This window comes from Syngnathus scovelli, chromosome 14 (assembly GCF_024217435.2).
Source record: "Syngnathus scovelli strain Florida chromosome 14, RoL_Ssco_1.2, whole genome shotgun sequence".
NCBI lineage: Eukaryota > Metazoa > Chordata > Actinopteri > Syngnathiformes > Syngnathidae > Syngnathus > Syngnathus scovelli.
In genome coordinates, this window is record NC_090860.1 from 12672673 (window position 1) to 12694250 (window position 21578).

General features: G+C 44.4%; 5 protein-coding genes across 7 annotated transcripts; 3 read left to right on the forward strand and 2 right to left on the reverse strand.

Annotated features, from left to right (window-relative positions):
- Positions 1–257: 257 nt before the first annotated feature.
- rbm25a (RNA binding motif protein 25a) lies at positions 258–6069 on the reverse strand. 2 transcript variants are annotated; one of them, XM_049740697.2, is made up of 18 exons: positions 5882–6069; positions 5498–5621; positions 5020–5069; positions 4777–4935; positions 4182–4239; positions 3907–4067; positions 3647–3829; positions 3491–3574; positions 3058–3356; positions 2870–2981; positions 2692–2781; positions 2545–2618; positions 2314–2464; positions 1499–2177; positions 958–1265; positions 779–877; positions 657–704; positions 258–579 (listed from the first exon to the last, which is right to left on the reverse strand). In XM_049740697.2, exons 2-18 carry the CDS (start codon positions 5601–5603, stop codon positions 487–489), a joined length of 2754 nt encoding a protein of 917 aa, XP_049596654.1. In that variant the 5' UTR covers positions 5604–5621; positions 5882–6069; the 3' UTR covers positions 258–486. The 2 variants fall into 2 exon arrangements, with proteins under 2 accessions (XP_049596654.1, XP_049596655.1); XM_049740698.1 differs by lacking the exons at positions 5020–5069; positions 5882–6069 and having other exon boundaries at positions 4777–4902; positions 5498–5627.
- Positions 6070–7266: 1197 nt separating this feature from the next.
- Positions 7267–10926, forward strand: arg2 (arginase 2). Its single transcript, XM_049740896.2, has 8 exons — positions 7267–7645; positions 7728–7800; positions 9054–9228; positions 9302–9461; positions 9543–9637; positions 9709–9813; positions 9888–10024; positions 10101–10926. The coding sequence occupies exons 1-8, from the start codon at positions 7532–7534 to the stop codon at positions 10292–10294; spliced, it is 1053 nt and encodes a 350-aa protein (XP_049596853.1). The 5' UTR covers positions 7267–7531; the 3' UTR covers positions 10295–10926.
- Positions 10927–11078: 152 nt separating this feature from the next.
- On the reverse strand, positions 11079–13340 carry vti1b (vesicle transport through interaction with t-SNAREs 1B). Its single transcript, XM_049740950.2, has 6 exons — positions 13097–13340; positions 12958–13016; positions 12527–12706; positions 12138–12311; positions 11887–11948; positions 11079–11762 (listed from the first exon to the last, which is right to left on the reverse strand). The coding sequence occupies exons 1-6, from the start codon at positions 13191–13193 to the stop codon at positions 11669–11671; spliced, it is 666 nt and encodes a 221-aa protein (XP_049596907.1). The 5' UTR covers positions 13194–13340; the 3' UTR covers positions 11079–11668.
- Positions 13341–15995: 2655 nt separating this feature from the next.
- LOC125981055 (uncharacterized) lies at positions 15996–18117 on the forward strand. Its single transcript, XM_049740889.1, has 9 exons — positions 15996–16154; positions 16237–16382; positions 16455–16567; positions 16648–16804; positions 16871–16963; positions 17051–17137; positions 17284–17381; positions 17446–17614; positions 17722–18117. Exons 1-9 carry the CDS (start codon positions 16094–16096, stop codon positions 17866–17868), a joined length of 1071 nt encoding a protein of 356 aa, XP_049596846.1. The 5' UTR covers positions 15996–16093; the 3' UTR covers positions 17869–18117.
- A 210-nt stretch (positions 18118–18327) lies between these two features.
- rdh12 (retinol dehydrogenase 12) lies at positions 18328–20870 on the forward strand. 2 transcript variants are annotated; one of them, XM_049740915.2, is made up of 7 exons: positions 18328–18493; positions 19112–19227; positions 19335–19490; positions 19553–19657; positions 19720–19929; positions 20059–20248; positions 20334–20870. In XM_049740915.2, exons 1-7 carry the CDS (start codon positions 18420–18422, stop codon positions 20434–20436), a joined length of 954 nt encoding a protein of 317 aa, XP_049596872.1. In that variant the 5' UTR covers positions 18328–18419; the 3' UTR covers positions 20437–20870. The 2 variants fall into 2 exon arrangements, with proteins under 2 accessions (XP_049596872.1, XP_049596871.1); XM_049740914.2 differs by having other exon boundaries at positions 18329–18493; positions 19109–19227.
- Positions 20871–21578: the final 708 nt, after the last annotated feature.

Sequence of the window (21578 nt, forward strand, 5' to 3'; positions counted from 1 at the left end):
ATGTATTTGATTAATCTAAATAATATATAGGATATATTTAATAACTAAGTAAAATTTGATTCATAAATATTACAAAATATTTTCAATTATGCCAATATGTGCTACAAAATACAGAAGGCGAGATTGGGAGTCAATTTTTTTTTAAACACATTTACTCATTACTTATTCAAGATTCTTCTTGACCAGAAAGGGAATACCACCCTAAAACCGAGGAGTCCGTGTACAGAGAGCATGTCAATAACGGGAAGAAAAGAAAAAAAACTTTAACAGTATTTATTAGGTAACACAGTTAAGCAGTGTATCACTATGAGTGATTTATTGAAGAACAGATAAGGAAATAAAATGGTCGTTTTTGTGTGTATTCGTTAAACCTCAACAAAAAATACAGCTTAAGGTTTCTTCATGCAATACCAAGATGTCAACATGTCTTTCCGTCATCCAGGGTGGGTGAGCCGGAACTGTGAGCAAAGCGATGCGAGAGAATGTTTATTTTGCTTGTCCGATCTTCTTGAATTCAGTTTCAAATATTAACAACCGCCACATTTTGACTATGAACACTTCCGCTTCCTCGTCGAGAACCTAAAGACACAAAAGCAAGCCTGGTCGGCCATCTTGCAAAATGTGATTTAAAAATGTTAACTGTCTGGTTTACTTACCATGGCGACGTCATCGAGAATACCCTGAGGAGTGCTGTGTGCCATCACCTGTAGGGGAAAAATGTTTTTTAAATGTCAGTAAAGTTGGGTTACTCATTGTTTCAATTTCTCCACTTCCGAACCTTTGAGCAGACAAAATCAACCAGCGTTGCTTCCTCCTCGCCGATGTATTCAATGATTTTCTTGTTGATCCACGGTTTTATGCGGCGGTCCATCAGAGTCTGTCAGGAGAACAAGTTTCAACCGGTTACTTGTGTTCTTCTCGAAATATTTGTTAAAAACAAAACATTGGTCAGCATACCGAATCAACCATGGACCAGTCGAGCGGGTATGTGAAGAGCTCGGGCCGGGCCGTGGGGATCTTCTCGATGAGGCTGCGGATGTTCTTGCGTTTCTCTTCGGAATTGACGCCGCTTTTGGCGGCCGACACGTCGGCGCCGTCCAGGCCCAAGCTCTTGTCGTCGTCTCCGTAATCTAGCGGCACTAGCTTCCTCTTGCGCGGCTGCTCGTCGGCATCTTCGTCCTCATTGAACTTGTTGAAGATGCTGTCTGCTGCTGCCAGCTTTTTGCGCTTGATGGCGTGCAGCTGGCTGGGGCTGTTGGTAGAACCTGGAAAAGGAGGAGAAAAAGTGGCTTAAATGTGAACAATGGGCAGAGAGAAGGGAGCGAGTCGCAAGTGACCGTGGCAAAAATCAAATCGAGTCCTGACGAGATTTCAATCAAGTTGACAATCAACTTGCTGTTCGATTTAGCCAAGCAAGTCCCAAATTCTAATACTGGTCCGACTGGAGTCGAGTCATGTGACCGGAGCCCCCGCACCTCTGACAAGGGCGTTTACCCACCCAGCTTGAGACTGAGGCCAATCTTGGGCCGGTGCTCCTCGAGAGGCTGCACCTCAGGCGTTCGCTCGCCTGGAATGATGATGCCGCGCGGGGAGTCGTTGCCAGGCGTGTTGGGCGTGGCATTCCCGCTGGCAGAGGACACAGAGGGAGCGGTGTTGATTGGTCGCATGAGGGCTTTGAGGTGCAGCCTAGCCTCAGGTGAATCCCCACCATTGTGGGCCTCATGATGCTGCTGCTGCTGCTCTTCTTGTTGCTGCTGCTGCTCCTGCTCCTGTTGCTGCTGCTGCTGTTCTTCTTCTTGTTGTTGCTGTTGTTGATGATGTTCCACCCGCTGCCGCTCCTCTTCCTCCTCCTCTCGCCTTCGCCGCCGCCGCCTTTCCTCCTCTTCATCCTCTTCCGAATGCGGCGGAGGGTCTCGAGGCGTCGGCTCAGCGGGCTTTACCGACGCGCTCTTCTCCCTTTCCCGGTGGGGCTCTCTGTGTGACTCTCTGTGCGACTCCCTGTGGGACTCTCTATGAGACTCTCTGTGGGATTCTCTGTGGGATTCTCTATGGGAGTCACGGTGGGACTCCCTGTGGGACTCCCGGTGGGATTCTCGTTCCTTTTTCTCTTGCTTCACTTTCTCCTCGGGTTCCAGCTTGAGGGGAGGCTTCCGTCTGCGCTCTGCCTCTTCCTCCAACTGCACACAGTGAACCACTTGCATGTTAGGGAATTTTTGCGAGGAGCTTTCCCTTCAGGGCACACGATTAATCCATTTACTCAGGCATTTTATTTATATTTAGTAGGTTCAAGTGCATTTCACTAAAAGTAATCACCCTTTGCATTTCTGCGTCGGGGTCGGGGTGACCCTCGGCCAGGAGCCTCTGTCGGATTTCCTCCAGCTCCTCCTTCTCTCTCTTGCGGTCGCGCTCGTCCATCTCGGTCTCCTTTTCCCGGTCGCGAAGGCGCTTTTGCAGAGCGCTGCCTCTACAGGGAGAACATTGCGAGGAGAAGGTGATAAATACAATAAAACCCATCACGTGAGAAGCTTACAAAAAGGTACCGACCTGTAATATTTGTGATCGTCGCGTTCGTCGTCATAGTCTTCGAGGAATTCCTTGAGTCGTTTGGCTTCTTTCATCTGACGACGACCAACAATAATGACTTCAACAATCAAGCAGTGAAATAATTACAATCCTGTGATTTGGTCTTACAGTCTCGCGGCTCCGTTCCTCCTCCCGCTCCATTTCCTTGCTGTAGTCGCGCAATTTCTTCCTCTCCCGCAGTTCCCAGTTTTTCAGCCGCTTTTGGGAGTGCAAACAAAGACTCAATTTTCAAGACTACGTGAAGGCGGGAGCACTTCTTAAGTCTGCGCATTTTCTTTTAAATCACCTCTTGATAGGCTGCTTCCTTATCTCGGAGTCTCCTCTCAAGTCTCCTGCGCTCGTACACATCTTCCTCGTCTTCATCGCGGTCTCGTTTTTTGTCATCTCTTGTCCTCTCTCTGCAAACATGTCCAAAGTATGACTCAAGCGGCATTGAGCATGAAACGTGTTTGACCAAAAAGCGGTCAGACTGACCTGGAATGGCTGCGAGCTTCGCTGATGTCTCGACTTTTTTCCCTCTCGCGCTCCCTGGTTCTCTCCCGTTCGCGCTCGCGTTCCCGCTCGCGTTCCCGTTCGCGCTCCCGTTCGCGCTCCCTGTCCCGGTCTCGCTCGCGTTCCCGGTCCCTCTCGCGCTCCTTGTCCCGCTCCCGTTCCTTCTCTTTCTCCCGGTCGCGGCGCTCCCTCTCGCGCTCTCGCTCCTTGTCCTTCTCCCGCCGCTCTTTTTCCAGCTCCTGCCGCTCCTTCTCCTTCTTCCCTTTCTCCTCCTCCAATTTCTCAAGGAGAAAGAGCAGAAAACCCCCCGATGGTATAAGTTACATTGAAGTTTATAAGGGAATGAATAAGGATTGATTTCTTTTTACGTGAATAGCTCTGTAATTGTGTAATAAACGCAGCTATGATCAGTCACCTTGTGTGTGTCACGGAATTTGCTGATCTCTCTGGAAATCAAGTCCCTCTTGTCATCCTCCAGCTCCATGGCGTTGATGTCATCCTGAGCAACAAAAAAAATGCTTCAAGTGAGTGCCAAGGGCCGACGAAAGGTTGCCCGATATGTGGTTAATACCTCGTCTTTCTTGTCTTTTCTCTTCTTGCGAAGTTGCCCGTTGCCGTCCGCGGAGTTGCTGAGTTCGCTGGAATACTCCCGGATGAGCACTTCGATGGCGCCCTTCGCCGCCTGGTCTCGACGCAGGGTCTCTTCGTCCAGCACCTCATCCTCTTCCTCGTTCTTACCGTCGCCGCTTGCCGCCTGTGACAGAAAAAAAAAGGCATTTTTAAACGGAATCACAGCGATGTATCCTTGACGTGAGAGGCTGCTGAGCGTACGCCATTGGCGCTCTTTTTCTTGGCCTTCCACTCGTCCAGCTGCGCCTTGGTCTTGGCGTCGACTTTGACCAGCAGCTTTTTGTCGCCCAGCATCAGCTCGTGCAGGAGTCGCAGGGATCGCAGCGTCGATTCGGGCTCCTTGTACTCGCAGAAGCCAAACGCTTGTGGGAGGAGGAAGAAAATTCCAAGTTCAACACTCTTGAATGGATACGCATGAATGAGTAAGGACAGTCCTTTTGTACACACTCAAACAAACTCACTGCGTTTTGTTTTACCTTGTAGTTTCCCAGAAGCGCCTTGGACTCGCTTCCAGCTTAGAACAATGCCACATTTCTGCAAAAACACAAAGGCAATTCATATTACACAAATATTAGCCTGTGGAAGAATAATGACAAACTTAATTTCTTTATCAAAATGATTTTCTCTCCAAGAATTTACATCTGTCATTAATCACCATGCTTATTGTTTTGAGACTTTTTAATTGCTACGGTTATGGGTAAGAAACAGCATTTTGATGGGGGATTGGACGATTCCGGGATGTCTGGTGTGAAATAATCTCGTTTGAGGTCAAGCCACTGCCTCTCGATCGGGTTGAGGTCAAGGCTTTATACATGAACTTGTGATGTTCATCGGTTCATTGTTAGACATATTGTCTATGAATGTAGGATGCTCAACACTTCTTCCAAAGTGTGGCTGTCCTGTAAAGAAGACGAGGTTTAAGAAGAACATTATAGAGTGTCAGCTGAAGAAACCACTGGCACATCAAGCATGAAACAAAAATACAAAATAGGGTTCATGGGAGAACAAGATGTTAGTTTCCTGAGTGCCTGTTTTCAAAGCATATGTGGCACGTTTCTGCTCCTAACTCACCGCCAGCAGCTGCCTGACCAGCATGTCAGACGCCTTTTCTGAGATGTTGCCCACAAACACGGTAGTAGTGGGGCCATCCTCTGGGTCCTTGGCTCGGAAGTTGATCTTGTTTGGAAGCATCGGCTTCTGCGCAACAGAAACTGTGGTTGGGACAAGAACCTGCCCGAAACAAACAAATTGTAAATAAAAAGTCAAACAACAACTGAATTTCATTTAGAATAGCATAGGTCTGCTGTGACTCACTGAGGGAGAGGGGGTCACGACACCCATGTGAACTGGTATCATGGGAGTACCTGTAGTAATTGAAAAAAAAAACATTATAATCAGAGAGTGGTGTTTTGTTTAATATTAAAAATCTGAGACACTAACAGTTAGTTTGGCTACTATTTTTTTTATAAATCAAAATGTATTGGAACTAAAAGTCCAATAAAAAGTTGTCCAAAGTCCAGGCTGGAAACAGGAAGTTATTTCTATGGGATAAAGTATAACCTTGATGATAATCATAATAATAATAAAAACCACACTCGAGGATGCTTCACAATGGCCACATAATTTAAGCACTCACACATTTAATCTTTAATGTCAATATTGATACTTTTTGTGACTACTTTGATTGATTGAATTCCATGCGGGTTTTCTCATCTAAAATGGGTGCTCAATAAATTCGGGAAGGTACACTTTTAAAGGTGTCTGTAGGTGGAAAGACTCCTTAATTTGATACCTGGTGGGACGGGCGGACCGAAGGTGCCGAACTGGGGCGGGGGGAGCCCGGGGGGCAACTGGGGGATGCTCAGCGGCTGGCGGTTAAGCGGAGGAGGGAATGACATCGTGAGGGGGACAGGAACCTGTAACAAAAAGACGATAATCTAGCTCAACACCAACTCCTTCACAAATATGCTCCAATTACTACTTTTATTGTTAATACACTAAAGGTGAAAGTTATTTTGCCAGGGCGCGGTTCTTTTGTCAAAAAAGAAGAGGAAAAACCCGAGGCCGGCCATGTTATAAGTATGCTAGTTAGCTTTAGCACCGATAGCTCGAGTTAGCTCCGTGGCCTTGCTAGCTCATGTTAGCGAGAGGGAAGCTAATGTTCCGAGTAACTCACCTATAAAATGGGTTTTAAAAAGGACGACCCAGCAACGATGCGCGTTCCCCCAAACCCAAGCCCATTAAACACACACGAGGAATAAAGCGTATCGCGAGTACGGTTTTGGCGTTTGTAATGACACCGGTACTCTTCAGGAACACAAGAAAATAGAGGGAGCCTTTTTCTTAACGAAAAGGATCATGGGAAAATGGTGATAACAAGGAAGCAGTGCTGCCCTTAGCGACGTCTCGCAGGCGGGCGTCCGAAAGCCTTTACTGACGCGTGCACGCAAATAGAAAAAAATGTTTTTTAATCCAGGTTACAAACTATGCTTTTTCACCCACAATACTTATGATCAATGTCTTGAAGAGTATTTTCATTCTAACCCAAACCTTAAATGTTTTATACTAATGTGAATCACATTGAATTAACTTGTGTATAAAATGCATTATATCAATAAAGTATTACTCAATATCTGTCAAACTGCTGCTCGTTGTCAAGGTCGGAAGTTTGGACCCCCTAACATCAGTTACACTGATGAATTGAAAATCTTGTAATGAGATTTTAAACAAAAGTATTGTATTATATATACACACAAAAGCTTAAGGCACCATGGCCTATAGGGGGCGCCACGACCTTGGATATTTCACCTTCAATAAAACTATTGTAAAAAAGATTTCTCTCCTAAAATTGAATATATATTTACAAATTTAATATATTCAAATCTGACAATCGAATATTTCCTGCCTGCTAAAAATTCCTGCTTTTTAATAGTGACTCAAAACACTATTCCTTTTAAAAAACAAACAAGAACAAAAAAAAGGCCAAATGATGGCTGTCACTTTTTGCGACATTTTCGTGAGGTGTATGACCCCAAGATTTTTCAATTGCCAAATATTTGCTTTGGCTAAATAAAGGCAGCGAAACAGCACTTGTCCTAATGGCCCTCTGTAAGACAAATTGCATAACACGTTATAAATAATCACTCAATGAAAGGAGGGCACCTTATAATAACTAATGAAAATACACTCTTTGTAGAACCTGACATAAACTTAATATTCAACGTTCTGCCCTTGCGTATACGTCTGCGTGTGAGATGGCGATTCAACAGGTGATCGTGTACTGTAAAGTGATCCAATGTTTTTGACCGGCACGTGGATAAAAGCTGGGCTCGGAACAGATGTCACGATGTAAACAATCCCATCAATCCACGGTCCGCTACGTCTATTCGTGGAAATTTCCATCCTAAAACCTCACTGTGTCACGCACTGCTTTCCCCCCCCCACAGCTTCCAAACAGACCACGCCCACAATCCCAAACCCACTTATTTCTCCGCGTTTCATTGGTCGTCGTGAAGGTGTGTCACGGACTGACGTCACAAGCTGTAACACTAAGAAGGGGAGGGCGCTCACTGTGTGAACATAACTGAGTAACGGCACCTTTTCGATCGGGACATAAACAGCAAACACGATTTTTTTTTTTTTAAATACAGGACAGTTCTGAGTTTCTTTGGATTGTTTATTATTATTTTAAGTAGCTTCAGTAGGATTCCTTCAAACCGGAACTTGTGACGGTCCGGATCACGTTTGGCATCCGAACCAGAGGCAATAACGCGCCGGTCTTTCGTCAGACACACGGCGGAGACTCAAAAGAGGAGAGAAGAGAATCATGGCGCTCAGAGGACATCTGTTAAGACTTGCTCGAACCTGGTCGCTCGCAGGCGGTCAGCCAAGCCGAGCCCAGTCGGTGGCCGTGCTAGGGGCTCCCTTCTCACATGGACAGGTAAAACCATCCTATTTTAGCAGACAAAGCAAAACAATGTCACATTTATTAATGAAAAATGATTGTGTTTTATTTGGTATAGAAAAGAAGAGGCGTGGAACACGGGCCTAAAGTCATCAGGGATGCGGGGCTCATCGAGCAGCTGTCTGGTTTGGGTGAGTACCGGCCGGCGTTACATAACCAGATTTGAACGTACAGATTTTACCTCACCAGGCTATTCATAGTCACATGCGTATATATTTTACATACACGCGTAAGAAGACTTTCCTTAAAATATAATTGTGGGGATGTGTAATTCACGTGAACTATTGCAATTTAATTCTTAATAAACTGAAATGGCGTCCCATCTCCACGTGTTCGTACTGCGCATGCTCAGAATCTGCAGACAATGAAAGTGCGCCCTTCCTTTGCCTCTTTAATCCGCAGTTTGCAAGATGACGCGCGGTTTCTTTTCTTTTCTTTATTTTCTGTGAAAATTTACCCCATAGCGTGTCGCGGCACGTCCTACTCCCACGCACGCCAAAACATCATAAAGGGGATTTGGAGAAAAAAAAAAAAAAAGACCAGTTTCAGCAGCCCACCTAAAACCAATGTTGAACCCAATTTGTGGGTCAAAATAATGAATTCAACCTTGGGTAAATGTCAGAGCACATCAGATACGACATACAAAACACAGTACATGCTTCTGCGGTCGCTATAATTACACTCACAATGGAATGTGTCTGATAAAAAGGACGTCCTGTATGTTCTAGTGCGTGCGTGTTTGCACTCGCTTGCACTTATGTGAACTCTATATAACCGTGAAAATATGCTCGTTTAAAATGAGAGTGCTTAAATAGTGCAGTAGCAGAGATTTATTGGGAGTAAGGTTTTGTTTTTTGGGCAGGAATTATAATCAGAGTGAATAAATGAAAGAAAAAAAAAAACTACCTCAAGGCGGAAACCGTAATGATTTATTCTGGTGGACGATGTACCGATAAATCCAGGTGGGGTGTCTATTAAAAGCTTCGGGCCGCCACCATGTGAGCACTATACACAAGTGCAATATTGTGTAATAAAACGGATCACTTTAGAATTGTCCTTTAGTCTATTTCTGTTGTGGCTGCTCAAGGTAACACGCCATGTTATTGCGCGGTAGGACAACACTGTCATCTGACCTCATGTTGCCTCGGGTCGGAGAATGCCGAGACTGAAATCCGAGCTCGAGACTTGCTGGGTGTGGGCCGGCGATGCTGCGGAATGACTCATCAGAGTGGAAGCAATGCATGTAGATCTTGCGTCAGCGGATTTGTGCGATGGTTGCACGAATGGGGTTGCAATTTCGGTCGTTCAAATTTGGCGGCTGATGTATTTGAATGGCATGAATGTTTGCACCGAGATTATACACGTCCATTTTGCGTCATTTCAGATTACGCCGTGCATGACTTTGGTGATCTCACTTTCCACTACCCGGAGGTGGATGAGCCCTACATGGACGTCAACTCCCCTCGCACAGTGGGCGCCGCCACAAAGAAGCTTTCGGGCGCAGTGAGCAGAGCGGTGGGTGCCGGACATACCCTGGTCATGCTGGGAGGAGACCACAGGTAACCAGATTGACTCACCAAAATATTATTGCGCAACCTGATTTATAATTTACCATTTGGTTCTCGTGCCAAGCCTTGGCATTGGATCGGTGGCAGGCCACGCCCAACAGTGTCCTGACCTTTGTCTCATATGGATTGACGCCCACGCCGATGTAAACACGCCCGAGACTTCGCCATCAGGGAATCTCCACGGTCAGCCGGTTGCCTTCCTGCTCAAAGAGCTGCAAGATAAGGTGAGGGTGCAGGCGGGTCTGGAATCTTGACTATGACTCATCGACAAGTCATTTTTACCTGTCGCTGCATGTCCAACGTAGGTGCTGGATCTTCCGGGGTTCTCTTGGGTGAAGCCGGTTCTCTCCTGCAGGGACCTGGTGTATATTGGACTTCGGGATGTGGACCCCGGCGAGTAGTAAGTAGAATTCTGGAAGCTCGTCAACCTACAAAGACTTTTCAGTGAACCCTTTTGTGTGTTCTTCACAGCCACATCCTGAAGAACTTGGGGATCCAGTACTTCACCATGAGGGATATCGACAGACTCGGCATCCAGAGGGTCACGGAAGTCGCTCTGGATCACGTGCTGGCGAGGTAACGCTCGACGTCGCGGGGGCAAATATTCCATCCGAGTCGGATCTTTAAAACATCTTCTCGCCTTCCAACAGAAAGCAAAGACCCGTTCACTTGAGCTTTGACATCGACGCATTCGACCCGTCTCTGGCTCCTGCTACGGGGACGCCGGTGAACGGAGGGTTGACCTACAGGGAGGGCATCTACATCGCAGAGGAAGTTCACAACACAGGTGAACAAATAGTTTGATTGACACACTCACATTTTTCAGGTTGAAGATTTGCAACTTTGTGGTCCTGGATTTGCAGGTCTGCTGTCGGTCATGGATCTGGTGGAGGTGAACCCCGGGGTGGGGGCGACACGGGCGGCCATAGAGGCCACCGCCTCCCTGGCTGTCGACGTCATCGCGTCATCCCTGGGGCAGACGAGAGAAGGAGCTCACGGGGTCATTGACGAGATCCGCTCGACTAAAGAAGGCGACACGGAGCAGCTCTGCCTTTGAGTGCTCAGAGCAAAACAGCCACAGACTTCTTCCACGAACCCTAAAAGCATTCCAAAGTGTTGCATCCAAGACTACAAAAAAAAACAACAACAATCAAATAGCTGAGGAATTCTTTTTTTGTTTTTTAACCACTTTTTATTGTGCTGTATTTCATCGTGGAAAGTATTTGTCATCGTCTCAAAAGGTTTGCCATGTAAAGCCTAGACATTTTAGACGGCAAGGCGGACTAATTTATTTTGCTATTTTATGTATGAAGGCATGGATGCCTGCTATTTATTTTTTTTGTTTAGTTTACAAGTAAAGGGAGCTTGCCTCAAAGGTATGATTATATACAAACCAAAAGTGTATTTGTAGACTAGTTAAAATAAGGAATTTGAGCATGCACTTTTGGACCAGCTGTGATTGTTTTATTTTTGAAACCACTGCTACGTAAAGACCGAATGTGAATTATGGCTTTGTGCGACGTAGTAAATATCGATTGACAGCGACGTGATGTGGCGGAATGGGCAAAGGAGCAAACGTAGCATACTCCCATGCATGCTGCGATTTCATTTTTTTTCTTCCCCCACTCAAACCACTATAAGTGTTTATGTTCTTGTATTAAAGAGTTTATTTTCTGGTCTTCCATCTAAGTAATTTGTCCGGGTGCCATTTTTTGAAGTCCAAAGATTATGAAAGATTAAATTAAAAGGTAGTTGTTACTTTAAATAGTTAATTTTATTTTTTTTTAGTTGTTACATTACATTCTACCTTAGAACCACCACAACTCAAATATGAATAGTAAGTAGGTACTTGGCTATCATTGTTCATTTTGTAAAACAATCATTCACAATCATCTAACCAATGGATTAAATCATTTTAAGTCAAAAGTTGTCGTCAATCAAGAAGGCTTACAACAATATACGTGTGAACTAATCACAGTGATAACGACTGGCAAACAGAGTATAAACAAAAGGAAATGTAGATGTTTGACAATGCTAATTAGCAACCGTTTTGCCTTCATTATAGGAGAAAGTTCCGCATAGAAGTGTGGAATAAAGCAACTTTTTTTGTCTACATTGATCAGAGTGTAATAATAAGTACCCTGAGCAATATCAAGTTAAAAACAAGACAAAGTGTGCATCTTATATTGCTAAATGAAGTGCAGTACCTCAATTTAACACACCAGGTCGCTATGTTGTCATGCTGGTGTGTGCAGATGTCCAAAACTCCCTTCCAGAGGGATTTCTCTGGATTAACAGTCCCATCAAATAGTGCACATTCAACTGTGTGCCTCATGTGGTGAGGAACGTTCATCTCAAGTGAACTTTCAGTGACCTTATGGACCCAAAAGCGGGTTCAGAGAGAATTCCACTCCCTTCCCATCCTCAATCTTCATCGGCGAAAGAACTTGAGGTAAACCACAGCGCCTAGAATGGCCAGTTCCATGAGAATGATGACGGCGAGAAGCAGCTTGTTTGTCATGAGCCTGGCGGAAGATCAGCAAAGTACGTCAGCCAATGATTTGAGTTACTAAAACACGCAGAAAAGGAATGGCTTTCAACTTGGGAGGTTGCACGGTTAGATCGCGTCAAATCCGGGCTCACGCTTACCGTCGTGACATGGAACGAAGGATTTTCCGAGTGCGACTGAGGTTCTCCCCCGTATTTACCAGCTGCAAATAAAAACAAACTGGGTAACGGATAGGAAGTGCAACTACCTCGTGACCCCTTGACATCGAATCTGTAAACAAATAGTGCAGCTCGGCATATGTTCATGACATGCTTTTGGAAGTATTTGTTCATTAAGTGGCAGAATTTACTACAAGCATCACATTGCAGTTCGCCACTTTCAAAACACTCACTCTGTCCTTGGTCCGATCCAGCTGCTCCCGCTGCCCGCCGAGTTCCTCGATGATTTCGGTGCCGATGTTCTCAGTCTCGATGGCCAGGCGCTGACTGCGCTCGATGCTCTGGCTTGCGTTGTTCAGCGACTCGGTGCCTTGCAGGAGCAGGGCTCGCTGCGACTGCACTCGTGTCTGGACAAAGGGGATACACACTACTAGTTAGAAGCCATTTTAACCATGAGCCACCCTGTCGTGCCATTACAAGTGGTGGTCGTGGCCCTCCTGGTCCACCCCTATTAAAGCCATCTCAAAGAAACAACCCTGACCTACTGTTCATCACAAGTGTTGTGACGGTCCTTCAAGATAATCATGCCAGTCGAGTACGTCCACATTCTTGCCACACTCACGCTTTGTTGGTTTTGCGATGAATAGATGCTGCCATGACTCCCGTCCGACAGCAGCGGGGCCGAGTTCTTGGCGTCCCGCTGCAGCTTGGCGAGGTCTCGTTGGTAAAGACGCAGCTTGGTTCTCATGGGATTCCGGTAGGATGGTGGAGCATCACGCAGCTCCTCTTCCATCCCCTGCAGCTGGGTTGAAACGAGGACACAATGATGCATTAGTTTTTTGCATGCTAGAAAGATATAGGTTCTACAAGGGACACCCCTGGATAACATTCACAGTGTCTTTCTATTCTCCACAGTGCAATTTCCAACATACTGTCTCTTTAAGAATTGAATCTTGCAGCTCTTTTTCTGTATCTATCTGGATTGTGCAGGTCACGTGTAGCAATCATGACGGTTTGCTAGCTAACATTCCCAAAACAATCAGGGTAGCTCACAATTTCCTCCGCCTCCAAATTTCTTTCGTCAAAGGCCCTCAATAAGCTCTTTTTCTCCTCTGCGGGTGAACAAAAACACAAAAGGTGTCAAATGCGTTGCTGTGCAAGAGAATTCTAGAATTTGATATTTGTTTTGTACCTCCATGACTCCTCAGCAACCTCTCTGGCATTAGCTTTAGCTCCTCGTACAGGGACCTATAGATTTCGTGCAACTTCTCAAATTCTTCCGACGACATCGTAATTGACCTAAAACTTAATTTTATCTTCTTCTGGTGGGTAATTAAGGATTCCAAGGAGGAAAATAAGAAATTTGGGTCAAGATGTGGGCAAGACAAACTATTTCCGCATGATGGTCCTCGGGGTAGAGCAGGGGAGGGGGGGGGCTTCCTGACTAAAAATCAAACAAAGTGATTTGAAATCCTATTTAAATATGACAACATTATATTCTGAATGAAATTATAGTTACTAAGAATATAAAAGATAAAAAATATTGTCTATTTCAATTTATAGTCAAAATCAACGCATGAACAATTTATATGCAGGCGCAATTTGAACACCTAATATTGGTGTCTTCTGGGTAATGGAGTACACTTGTAGTTTTTTTCCTGACGTGTTTAGGGACTTGTTTAACATAACAAATTTTTATGGCTGATCATATTATCAAGTGAGAATTTTATAGTATAAAAGTAGTAATTGATTTCATAACTCACAGGCACCATTCTCTGAAAGACTTTTGATACGCGGCTTCCCCCTAGTGGTATGCAATAAAATCCATCGAGCCATTCAAATGCAGCGGTTTAAACTTGGCATAAGTTCTGCAAAGATTGACCTCCACATAAATTTTGATAAATGATTGCTATTTTCTGACATCAAACGATGACAGAATTTCTGATGTCTTACTCAACAATTCTCCACATATTTTGTTTTTCCAGTAAAATGAAACTAGCTTGCATTTTCAATTGTATCAAAATCAAATTTGGCAAGATGAGGAAGGCCGCATGCTAACACACGCACATGTCCGCACACACTGCTGGGAATTGTTTCTTAATTAATAATTTGTGTCAATCTTCCTCAACTGTAGCAAATGAAGGAGCACTTTGTCCTTGGTGCAAGTGTATGAGTCAGAGAAAACAGAGTAGCTACAGTGCCTTGCGAAAGTATTCGGGCCCCCTTGAACCTTTCGCCACATTTCAGGCTTCAAACATAAAGATATAAAATTTAAATTTTTTGTCAAGAATCAACAACAAGTGGGACACAATCGTGAAGTGGAACGAAATGTATTGGATAATTTAAACTTTTTTGACAAATAAAAAACTGAAAAGTAGGGCGTGCAATATTATTCGGCCCCTTTACTTTCAGTGCAGCAAACTCACTCCAGAAGTTCAGTGAGGATCTTTGAATGATCCAATGTTGGATACAAAAAGATTTCCCAAGCTTTAAACATCTCAAGGAGCACTGTGCAAGCAATTATATTGAAATGGAAGGAGTATCAGACCACTGCAAATCTACCAAGATCTACCGTCCCTCCAAACTTTCATCTCAAACAAGAAGAAGACTGATCAGAGATGCAGCCAAGAGGCCCATGATCACTCTGGATGAACTCCAGATAACTACAGCTGAGGTGGGAGAGTCTGTCCATAGGACAACGATCAGTCGTGCACTGCACAAATCTGGCCTTTATGGGAGAGTGGCAAGAAGAAAGCCAAAGATATCCATAAAAAGTCTCGTTTAAAGTTTGCCACAAGACCTGAGACTGGGACGGAGATTTATCTTCCAACAGGACAATGATCCAAAACATATAGCCAAATGCTATGCCAAATGTCGATGTGCAAAACTGATAGCGACATACCCCAAGCGACTTGCAGCTGTAATTGCAGCAAAAGGTGGCGCTACAAAGTATTAGCGCAAAGGGGCCGAATAATATTGGACGCCCCACTTTTCAGTTATTTGTTAAAAAAGTTTAAATTATCCAATAAATTTTGTTCCACTTCACGATTGTGTCCCACTTGTTGATTCTTGACAAAAAATAAACTTTTATATCTTTAGGTTTGAAGCCTGAAATGTGGCGAAATGTTGAAAGGTTCAAGGGGGCCGAATACTTTCGCAAGGCACTGTATTTGTCATTGGCTATTATTTCCAACATTATCACTGCTTTACCATCCATGCCTCATCATTAAATGTATCTTTACACCTTTTGCAACAATGTTTTTCCACCGGAAAGGAGGCAAAACTTCCTTTTGAAATAAGCTTGATATGTGATGTGATAAAATGTTTGGACTTCTCGATACTTGCTGTAGCGATTTGAGATATGTGACCTTGATGATGTACTTTTTGTACTCATGCTAACCGAGGGTGGCTAAAACCTAGCTTGCGTTTTTGTTGATATGTTGCTTCATTTGTTTTCAAATATCTGGTGCTTCTAAAACTACAATTATCAATGCCTACGGTTAACATGTCGATAAAGTTTGATCTTATAATGATGGCTTGTAAATCAGGGGTCAGGTCTGGTATATCAAAAAAAATATTTCATTTAAGTTTTTTTTTTCCACTGCAAACCATAGACACCATTAGCCCAAATTTCCATGTGCATTTCATATAGTTACGTTTCTGTGATGGAATGTGTGGCCAAACACCTAAATTGCATGTAAACAATAATAAATATTTTAAATAGATAACATTATATATATATTTTTTTATTATTTAAAAAGAGTGTTGGGTCACAAATAACTCAAATTGGGTCATAAAAACAGACACACTCCACGCAAAATATTTTTTTCTTGTTTTCTAAAAACACTAAAATACGATTTAGGACGTTTTATAACGAATAATAAACGATGTTTTTTTTTTGCATTGATGACATTTTTGACGAATAAAAAACTATTGTTTTTATTGCGTTTAGGACAAAACGTGTAGGTGTTAAAACGTATGCATGTTTTTTTTTTTACGGTGAAAAGAGTTTACGCCGCTGAACGCCCTTTGTCGTGGGCGTGTCGTTATCGACGTCATTGCTTGTAGCGCGCATCATAAATAAGGTGCAAGTAGGGCCTTGGTCGTCTCAGCTTCACGGGCGCAACTCTCCTCCAAACATCGCACCGAGCTGACTAGATCCAAAAGTCAACTTCCACGGAGCTTCAAGATGATCCATCAACGCAAAGAATTCTTCTTCCTTCTTTTGCTTTGTTTCCCTTTGAGCCGTGGTGAGATCTATTTATTTCATTTTATTAAATGTATTTATTCATTCATTTTAATTATTATTATTATTATTCATATTATTTCCAGGGCAGTCTGAGTGTCCAACGGGATGGCTGGAGCGCGGGGGCAAGTGTTACTACTTCTCCAGCGACACCAAGACATGGAAGGAGGCAAATGCCTTCTGTTTGTCACATGACAGCAAGCTGACGAGCATTTTGGATGCCGACGAGAAGGTCACATGATCGAACCTTTCGCTCAGCTGTGCTCTCCCTCCCTCCATTCATCCGTTGCCTATTTTTTTGTAGGACTGGCTGAGGACAACATTCAGACAGGCCAAGGCTTGGCTGGGCCTGACGGACGAGCACATGGAGGGAGTGTGGAGTTGGACTGATGAAAGTGTCTTCACCGAATCGATGGCGTGAGAGGCATTCTCGGATTTAACAGAAATGTTGTCGCTAGGTAGATTTGGCGAATCTCTGAATGAGGCTTTTGTTACAGGAACTGGGGGGAAGACCAGCCAAACAACTATGGAGAAGGGAAGCGAGGTGCACACTGCGCCGCCATGGTGACCCGCCTTGAGGGTCGCTGGTTCGACTACGACTGCGACAGCAGCATGGCCAACTACATCTGCAAACGGGCCAACCTCGAGTCCATTGTGCGTAGCATTGTTTTAGGTAAGGAGCCGTGAGGCTGAGCCAATCACCTTATGGCTTGCTCTCAGGTGGCGCCAAAAGAAAATCAAGTCTTGGACATCGGTGAAGAACAGGCAGCGGAGCCCGTCACCCAGAAGGCCATTGCGGGAAAGGTGGTGCCTGTGAGTGTTCTCCTCCCATGCGGGGGCACTGAGCAGGAGGAGCGTGGCCTTGTGATGATGCCAACTTTTTTTTTTCTTCTAAATTAGAAACCAGAGGAAGCCAGCAAGACTGAGACCAATCTGCCATGTTCACCTGGTGAAGTCAGATGCTCCCGCAAAGTGATTCTGAAACCTGTATGTCTTAATTTTCTTTTATGCCAAATGCTATCAAGCAGTATTAACTTGACTATTTCAACTCAATGAGATCATTGTAATATGACTTGAGTCACCATTACACTTTGTATCGTTTGTATTCATTCTATTGCATTTTTTATTGTTAGTATTTCGGCCATCCATCTCTAATCGGGGAGCTGGTTGGAGGTCTCAGGGTGGGCAACATCATCATTGTCAAAGGAAAATTCTGGAAGAACGCAAAACGGTACTAGGCCACATGCCCCTCAATTAAGGCCGATGCCACAACATGTTTGTTCTTTACGTTGCAGCTTTACCACCAACCTTGAGGGTGACGCCAACGGTTTCCACATGGACATTCGCTTCGACCATTTAGGAGATAAGAGAGTGTTTGTGCGCAACAGCTGGGTGTCTGACCAAATGGGCAAGGAGGAGCGCCAGCTGACCTCTTTCCCGTTTGTGGGCGGCCAGTTTTTTGAGGTGACAAGAATCACACACATCCCTGACAATATCAATTGCTCAGCTTTTTTGATTGATTTTTCAGTCACCATTTTGCTCCCCCCTTCCCCATTTTGTTGAATGTTCAGATCCGCATCCGGTGTGATGCCAATTCCTTCCACCTGACCCTCAACAGCGACGTCCACCTGGACTACAAGTACCGATTTGGCTTAGACAAGATCAAGCGTGTGGTTCTGTATAGGCACGCGACGCAGACAGACGTCACCCTGATGTGATGACATCAGCACATTGTCTGAAACAGCATTTCCTGTCTGGATATCATTTTGCATTCATAGCATTCTAAGCATACATATGAATATGAAACATTGTTACATTATTCTAACATGACTTTTTTTTAAAAAAATCATTTAACAATGCAGTTAGAGAGTTTGTTGATTGATGTTGATCTCCCCCCCCCCTTATATCTTCGTTCTAATTTCAAAACTTGTTTATCCATTTTAAGTCCAATAAAACATTTACAAGAGCATGGTTGTTCATTCATTTGATGAAATGCTTTATTTTTACACCAGGTTTAATGGTCCATGACTAAAAGCACTACATCTAGGCTCAGGGTTGCTATAGCAACCTCAAAAGTCCGAAACATTTTATTTGACGATTTCTTCAGCCCCCACACTATTTTTTCCTGTTCGAAAGCTGTAAGGTATAAAAACTACAAATCCCATGATGCCCTTCGCTCCTTTTAAACCCCCACTCCCCCCTCTTTTCCCACACCGATCAGCTGTTGTGCTAGCAAGCGCCAACGACAGCATCCCTCCGTGCTCGAACGATGTGGCTTTTCATATTCCTCGCCGGCCTCGCCGTGGTGACGTTACTGGTGGTTTTATTCGCGCCTCACATACGGTAGGAAGCCATCTTTTGACGCTGACATGGAGCCGTGTGACAGCACAGATGTATTAGCATTAGCATGGCGAGGGATCCTTCAAAAGAAATCCAAATGTCTTTTTCTGCGTAGTGTGTAATTTGCTCTGATTTCACATGATATCGATCCCCGATTGAGAATCAATGAGATCGAACATAACGGGGGTGTGTGTTGGTACGGTTTGGGCCAATCAGGAGGCTGCGCGTGGGCGGGAACATCATCTGTATGCGCGTGGCCAGCTGCGCCATTGGTCACGAGCACACCGCGCTTCATGGCGTGCTCGTACCTGCTGATGACGTCTCCGCCGTGCGCGCGAATTATTAAGCCAAGCCGCGACAGACTTATTATATTTGTACTTTTGTGGGGGTATTTTAGCACGATATTTTTTTAAATTGTGCTTATTTTACATGTGGTAAAATAATTTAACAGCAGAACTATTTTATCTTTTTATTTCTTTTGTTTGAAAAATAATTGACTGTGTTCCTGATTTTCGCCCTGTAATTAGTACATCATTTTACAGATTTTTATTTTCTAACTATTCATTCTTTTCCGGATAATTTTATTTTCGGAATTTGCCATATGGGTGTTTTCCGCAGAAGATATGCGGCGGGAGGTGTGTGCATGTCAGCTGCTTGTCTGGACGGGAAGATTGTCCTCATCACTGGAGCCAACACCGGCATTGGGAAGGAGACCGCCCTGGACCTGGCCACTCGAGGTTACTTTTTGAATAAGGGCATTTTTTTTTTCTTTCCAGTAATTCATCCAGAGATCGACAAGCAGTAAATGTCTTTCCTGGTTCAGACTATCATTTTGACCCATCAGGAGCTCGGGTGGTGATGGCGTGCCGGGACGTGGAAAAAGGCGAGAGGGCGGCAGCCAGCATCCGGGCTGCCTCGCCTGAAGCTCAGGTGGAGGTTCGGGAGCTGGACTTGGCCGACACTAGCTCCATACGATCCTTCGCGCAACAATTCCTTCAAGGTAAAAATCTGTCAGCAGGAATGATGTTTGTTTTCTGATCAATTGTTGTCACTATTCTTCAGACTTCCCCCAACTTCATGTCCTCATCAACAACGCGGGGGTGATGATGTGTCCCTACACGAAAACTATCGACGGCTTCGAGATGCACATCGGCGTCAATCACTTAGGTGAGATCCAGACGGCGAGCGTCACGGAATTTTCCTGCTTGAATCTTTCCTGCTATTTCAAGGTCACTTCCTGTTGACGTCACTGTTGGTGGGCCTGCTAAAACGCAGCGCACCGGCACGCATTGTGGTGGTTTCGTCGCTGGCGCACAACTTCGGCTGGATCCGTTTCCACGACTTGCACAGTCAAGGAAGCTACAACAGCGGGCTGGCGTATTGCCAGAGCAAGCTGGCCAACGTGCTCTTTGCTCGAGAGCTGGCGAGACGTCTTAAAGGTATACTTATGCGTCCCTCGAATAATCCGAAACATGCAAGAACCTCACTTGAAGCAGCATTAAGTACTTCCTTTTTACCATTCGGGAAAAAAAAAAAAGTGATGTTGACCTGCATGACAATTCTTCTAGGCAGCAACGTGACGGTGAACTCGCTCCACCCCGGCACGGTGAACTCGGACCTGACTCGTCACTCAACCCTGATGATGATCATGTTCAGCCTTTTGTCGGTCTTCCTGAAGACACCCCGCGAGGGCGCCCAGACTAGCATCTACTGCGCTGTGGCCGAAGAGTTGCACTCCATTTCGGGGAAACACTTCAGGTACAACTACATACACACTGTCCAACCTCCAAAGCACAGTAAATTAGGGAATTTGATTTTAATTAGATTTTTTTTTTCATTGCAGTGACTGCACCCCCGCCTTCGTGGCTCCCCAGGGGAGAAGTGAGGAGACCGCCCGACGTCTGTGGGACGCCAGCTGCGAGCTCCTCGGCATCCAATGGGACTAAATTGAAGACTTTTATCCATCCTTTCTTTAATATAGTGGAATATTTTTGAAGCAAAAAAACAACAACTACAACTCATTTTTGTGACAATGTGAAGAGAAGGCAGCTGGATTTCTTGCCATAATGTGAGCGGTCCAAGCAGGGTACAACGACCAGCATCTTTCAGCCAATATTCTCTTCTTTTTTTTTTTAAGCATCTAAAACTGCTTCACGTGAGTGCCAAAATCTCGCAGGGCTTTTTTTCCCCCCCAAACAATTAGTAAGCTAAGTGTTACTTGACGGAAATATATAAAGTAGGTGTTGGACGCCAGGAGGCCAATAGTTTACATACGTGGCTTTTATATACCAGTCAGGTTCGTTTGCCTTTTTAACCACACGTAACGTTCACGAGCAGAGTTGAATGTTTACATTTCTGTAAATAAACCCTTACCATTAAACCCAGGTCACTTATTTTAAACAGGTTTTGCATTTTTTTTAAAATTATAAACACTGCTCCAATAGATGGAGGTACAGCGGTCACGTGACACATAGAAGTAAATGGAAATGGATGCTTAATTATTTTAGCTTTACGTCACACAAGCGCAATCATTTGTCAAAATTCATCACTCCTGAACTTCCAAACGCTCGCTGCAAATATTAGTACGATCGATTTCAATATTGCAGCAAACAATTTTGGAGGTTGACAAATATTAAAGTCTCATAAAAACATTTAAACAACACCAGACCTTATCGTTGCGTGCTTCGTCCATGAAAAACGGAACAAAATGAAGGTGGTATTTCCAAACGACTTTCAAATTAATTCATTAAGTGTTTGTTATTACCTGTTGGAAGCCTGGAATCTTTGGAGGCTCACAACGAGCACGTTCCTCGTCCGAGAAAGCCAGTTAAAAACAATAAATCTGTTGTAGTCCCAGGTTAAACTGCTTGTTAGTATAACCAGCTCCGAAAGCGTGCGTAGAAATTCGTTCGAATACGCCGCTCGGTTAAGTGGAAATAATTTTAACCAATGGCATTTGACCGGAAGTCTCTTACCGGAAGTCCCTTTCACATTCCTTGCCCTATAATCAGAATAAGGTGGCTTGTATATTTTTTCTAAAAAGATAAAAAATGATGGTTATATGATTATAAAAACAAATTAGTTTTTA

Coding starts and splice junctions, on each gene's coding strand:
- rdh12 (XM_049740914.2), top strand. CDS start 18,420: ATGTGGCTTTTCATATTCCTCGCCGGCCTCGCCGTGGTGACGTTACTG. Junction 19,930..20,058: donor GCTGGCGAGACGTCTTAAAG/GTATACTTATGC, acceptor CAATTCTTCTAG/GCAGCAACGTGACGGTGAAC. Junction 20,249..20,333: donor ATTTCGGGGAAACACTTCAG/GTACAACTACAT, acceptor TTTTCATTGCAG/TGACTGCACCCCCGCCTTCG.
- LOC125981055 (XM_049740889.1), top strand. CDS start 16,094: ATGATCCATCAACGCAAAGAATTCTTCTTCCTTCTTTTGCTTTGTTTC. Junction 16,383..16,454: donor TTTTGGATGCCGACGAGAAG/GTCACATGATCG, acceptor ATTTTTTTGTAG/GACTGGCTGAGGACAACATT. Junction 17,615..17,721: donor TGGGCGGCCAGTTTTTTGAG/GTGACAAGAATC, acceptor TTGAATGTTCAG/ATCCGCATCCGGTGTGATGC.
- rbm25a (XM_049740697.2), bottom strand. CDS start 5,603: ATGTCATTCCCTCCTCCGCTTAACCGCCAGCCGCTGAGCATCCCCCAG. Junction 4,240..4,776: donor TGGTCAGGCAGCTGCTGGCG/GTGAGTTAGGAG, acceptor GTGTTTTTGCAG/AAATGTGGCATTGTTCTAAG. Junction 3,357..3,490: donor AATTCCGTGACACACACAAG/GTGACTGATCAT, acceptor TTTCTCCTTGAG/AAATTGGAGGAGGAGAAAGG.
- vti1b (XM_049740950.2), bottom strand. CDS start 13,193: ATGTCGTCGGAAGAATTTGAGAAGTTGCACGAAATCTATAGGTCCCTG. Junction 13,017..13,096: donor GTTGCTGAGGAGTCATGGAG/GTACAAAACAAA, acceptor GTTCACCCGCAG/AGGAGAAAAAGAGCTTATTG. Junction 12,707..12,957: donor ATTTGGAGGCGGAGGAAATT/GTGAGCTACCCT, acceptor GTTTCAACCCAG/CTGCAGGGGATGGAAGAGGA.
- arg2 (XM_049740896.2), top strand. CDS start 7,532: ATGGCGCTCAGAGGACATCTGTTAAGACTTGCTCGAACCTGGTCGCTC. Junction 9,229..9,301: donor ATGCTGGGAGGAGACCACAG/GTAACCAGATTG, acceptor TCTCGTGCCAAG/CCTTGGCATTGGATCGGTGG. Junction 10,025..10,100: donor AGAGGAAGTTCACAACACAG/GTGAACAAATAG, acceptor CTGGATTTGCAG/GTCTGCTGTCGGTCATGGAT.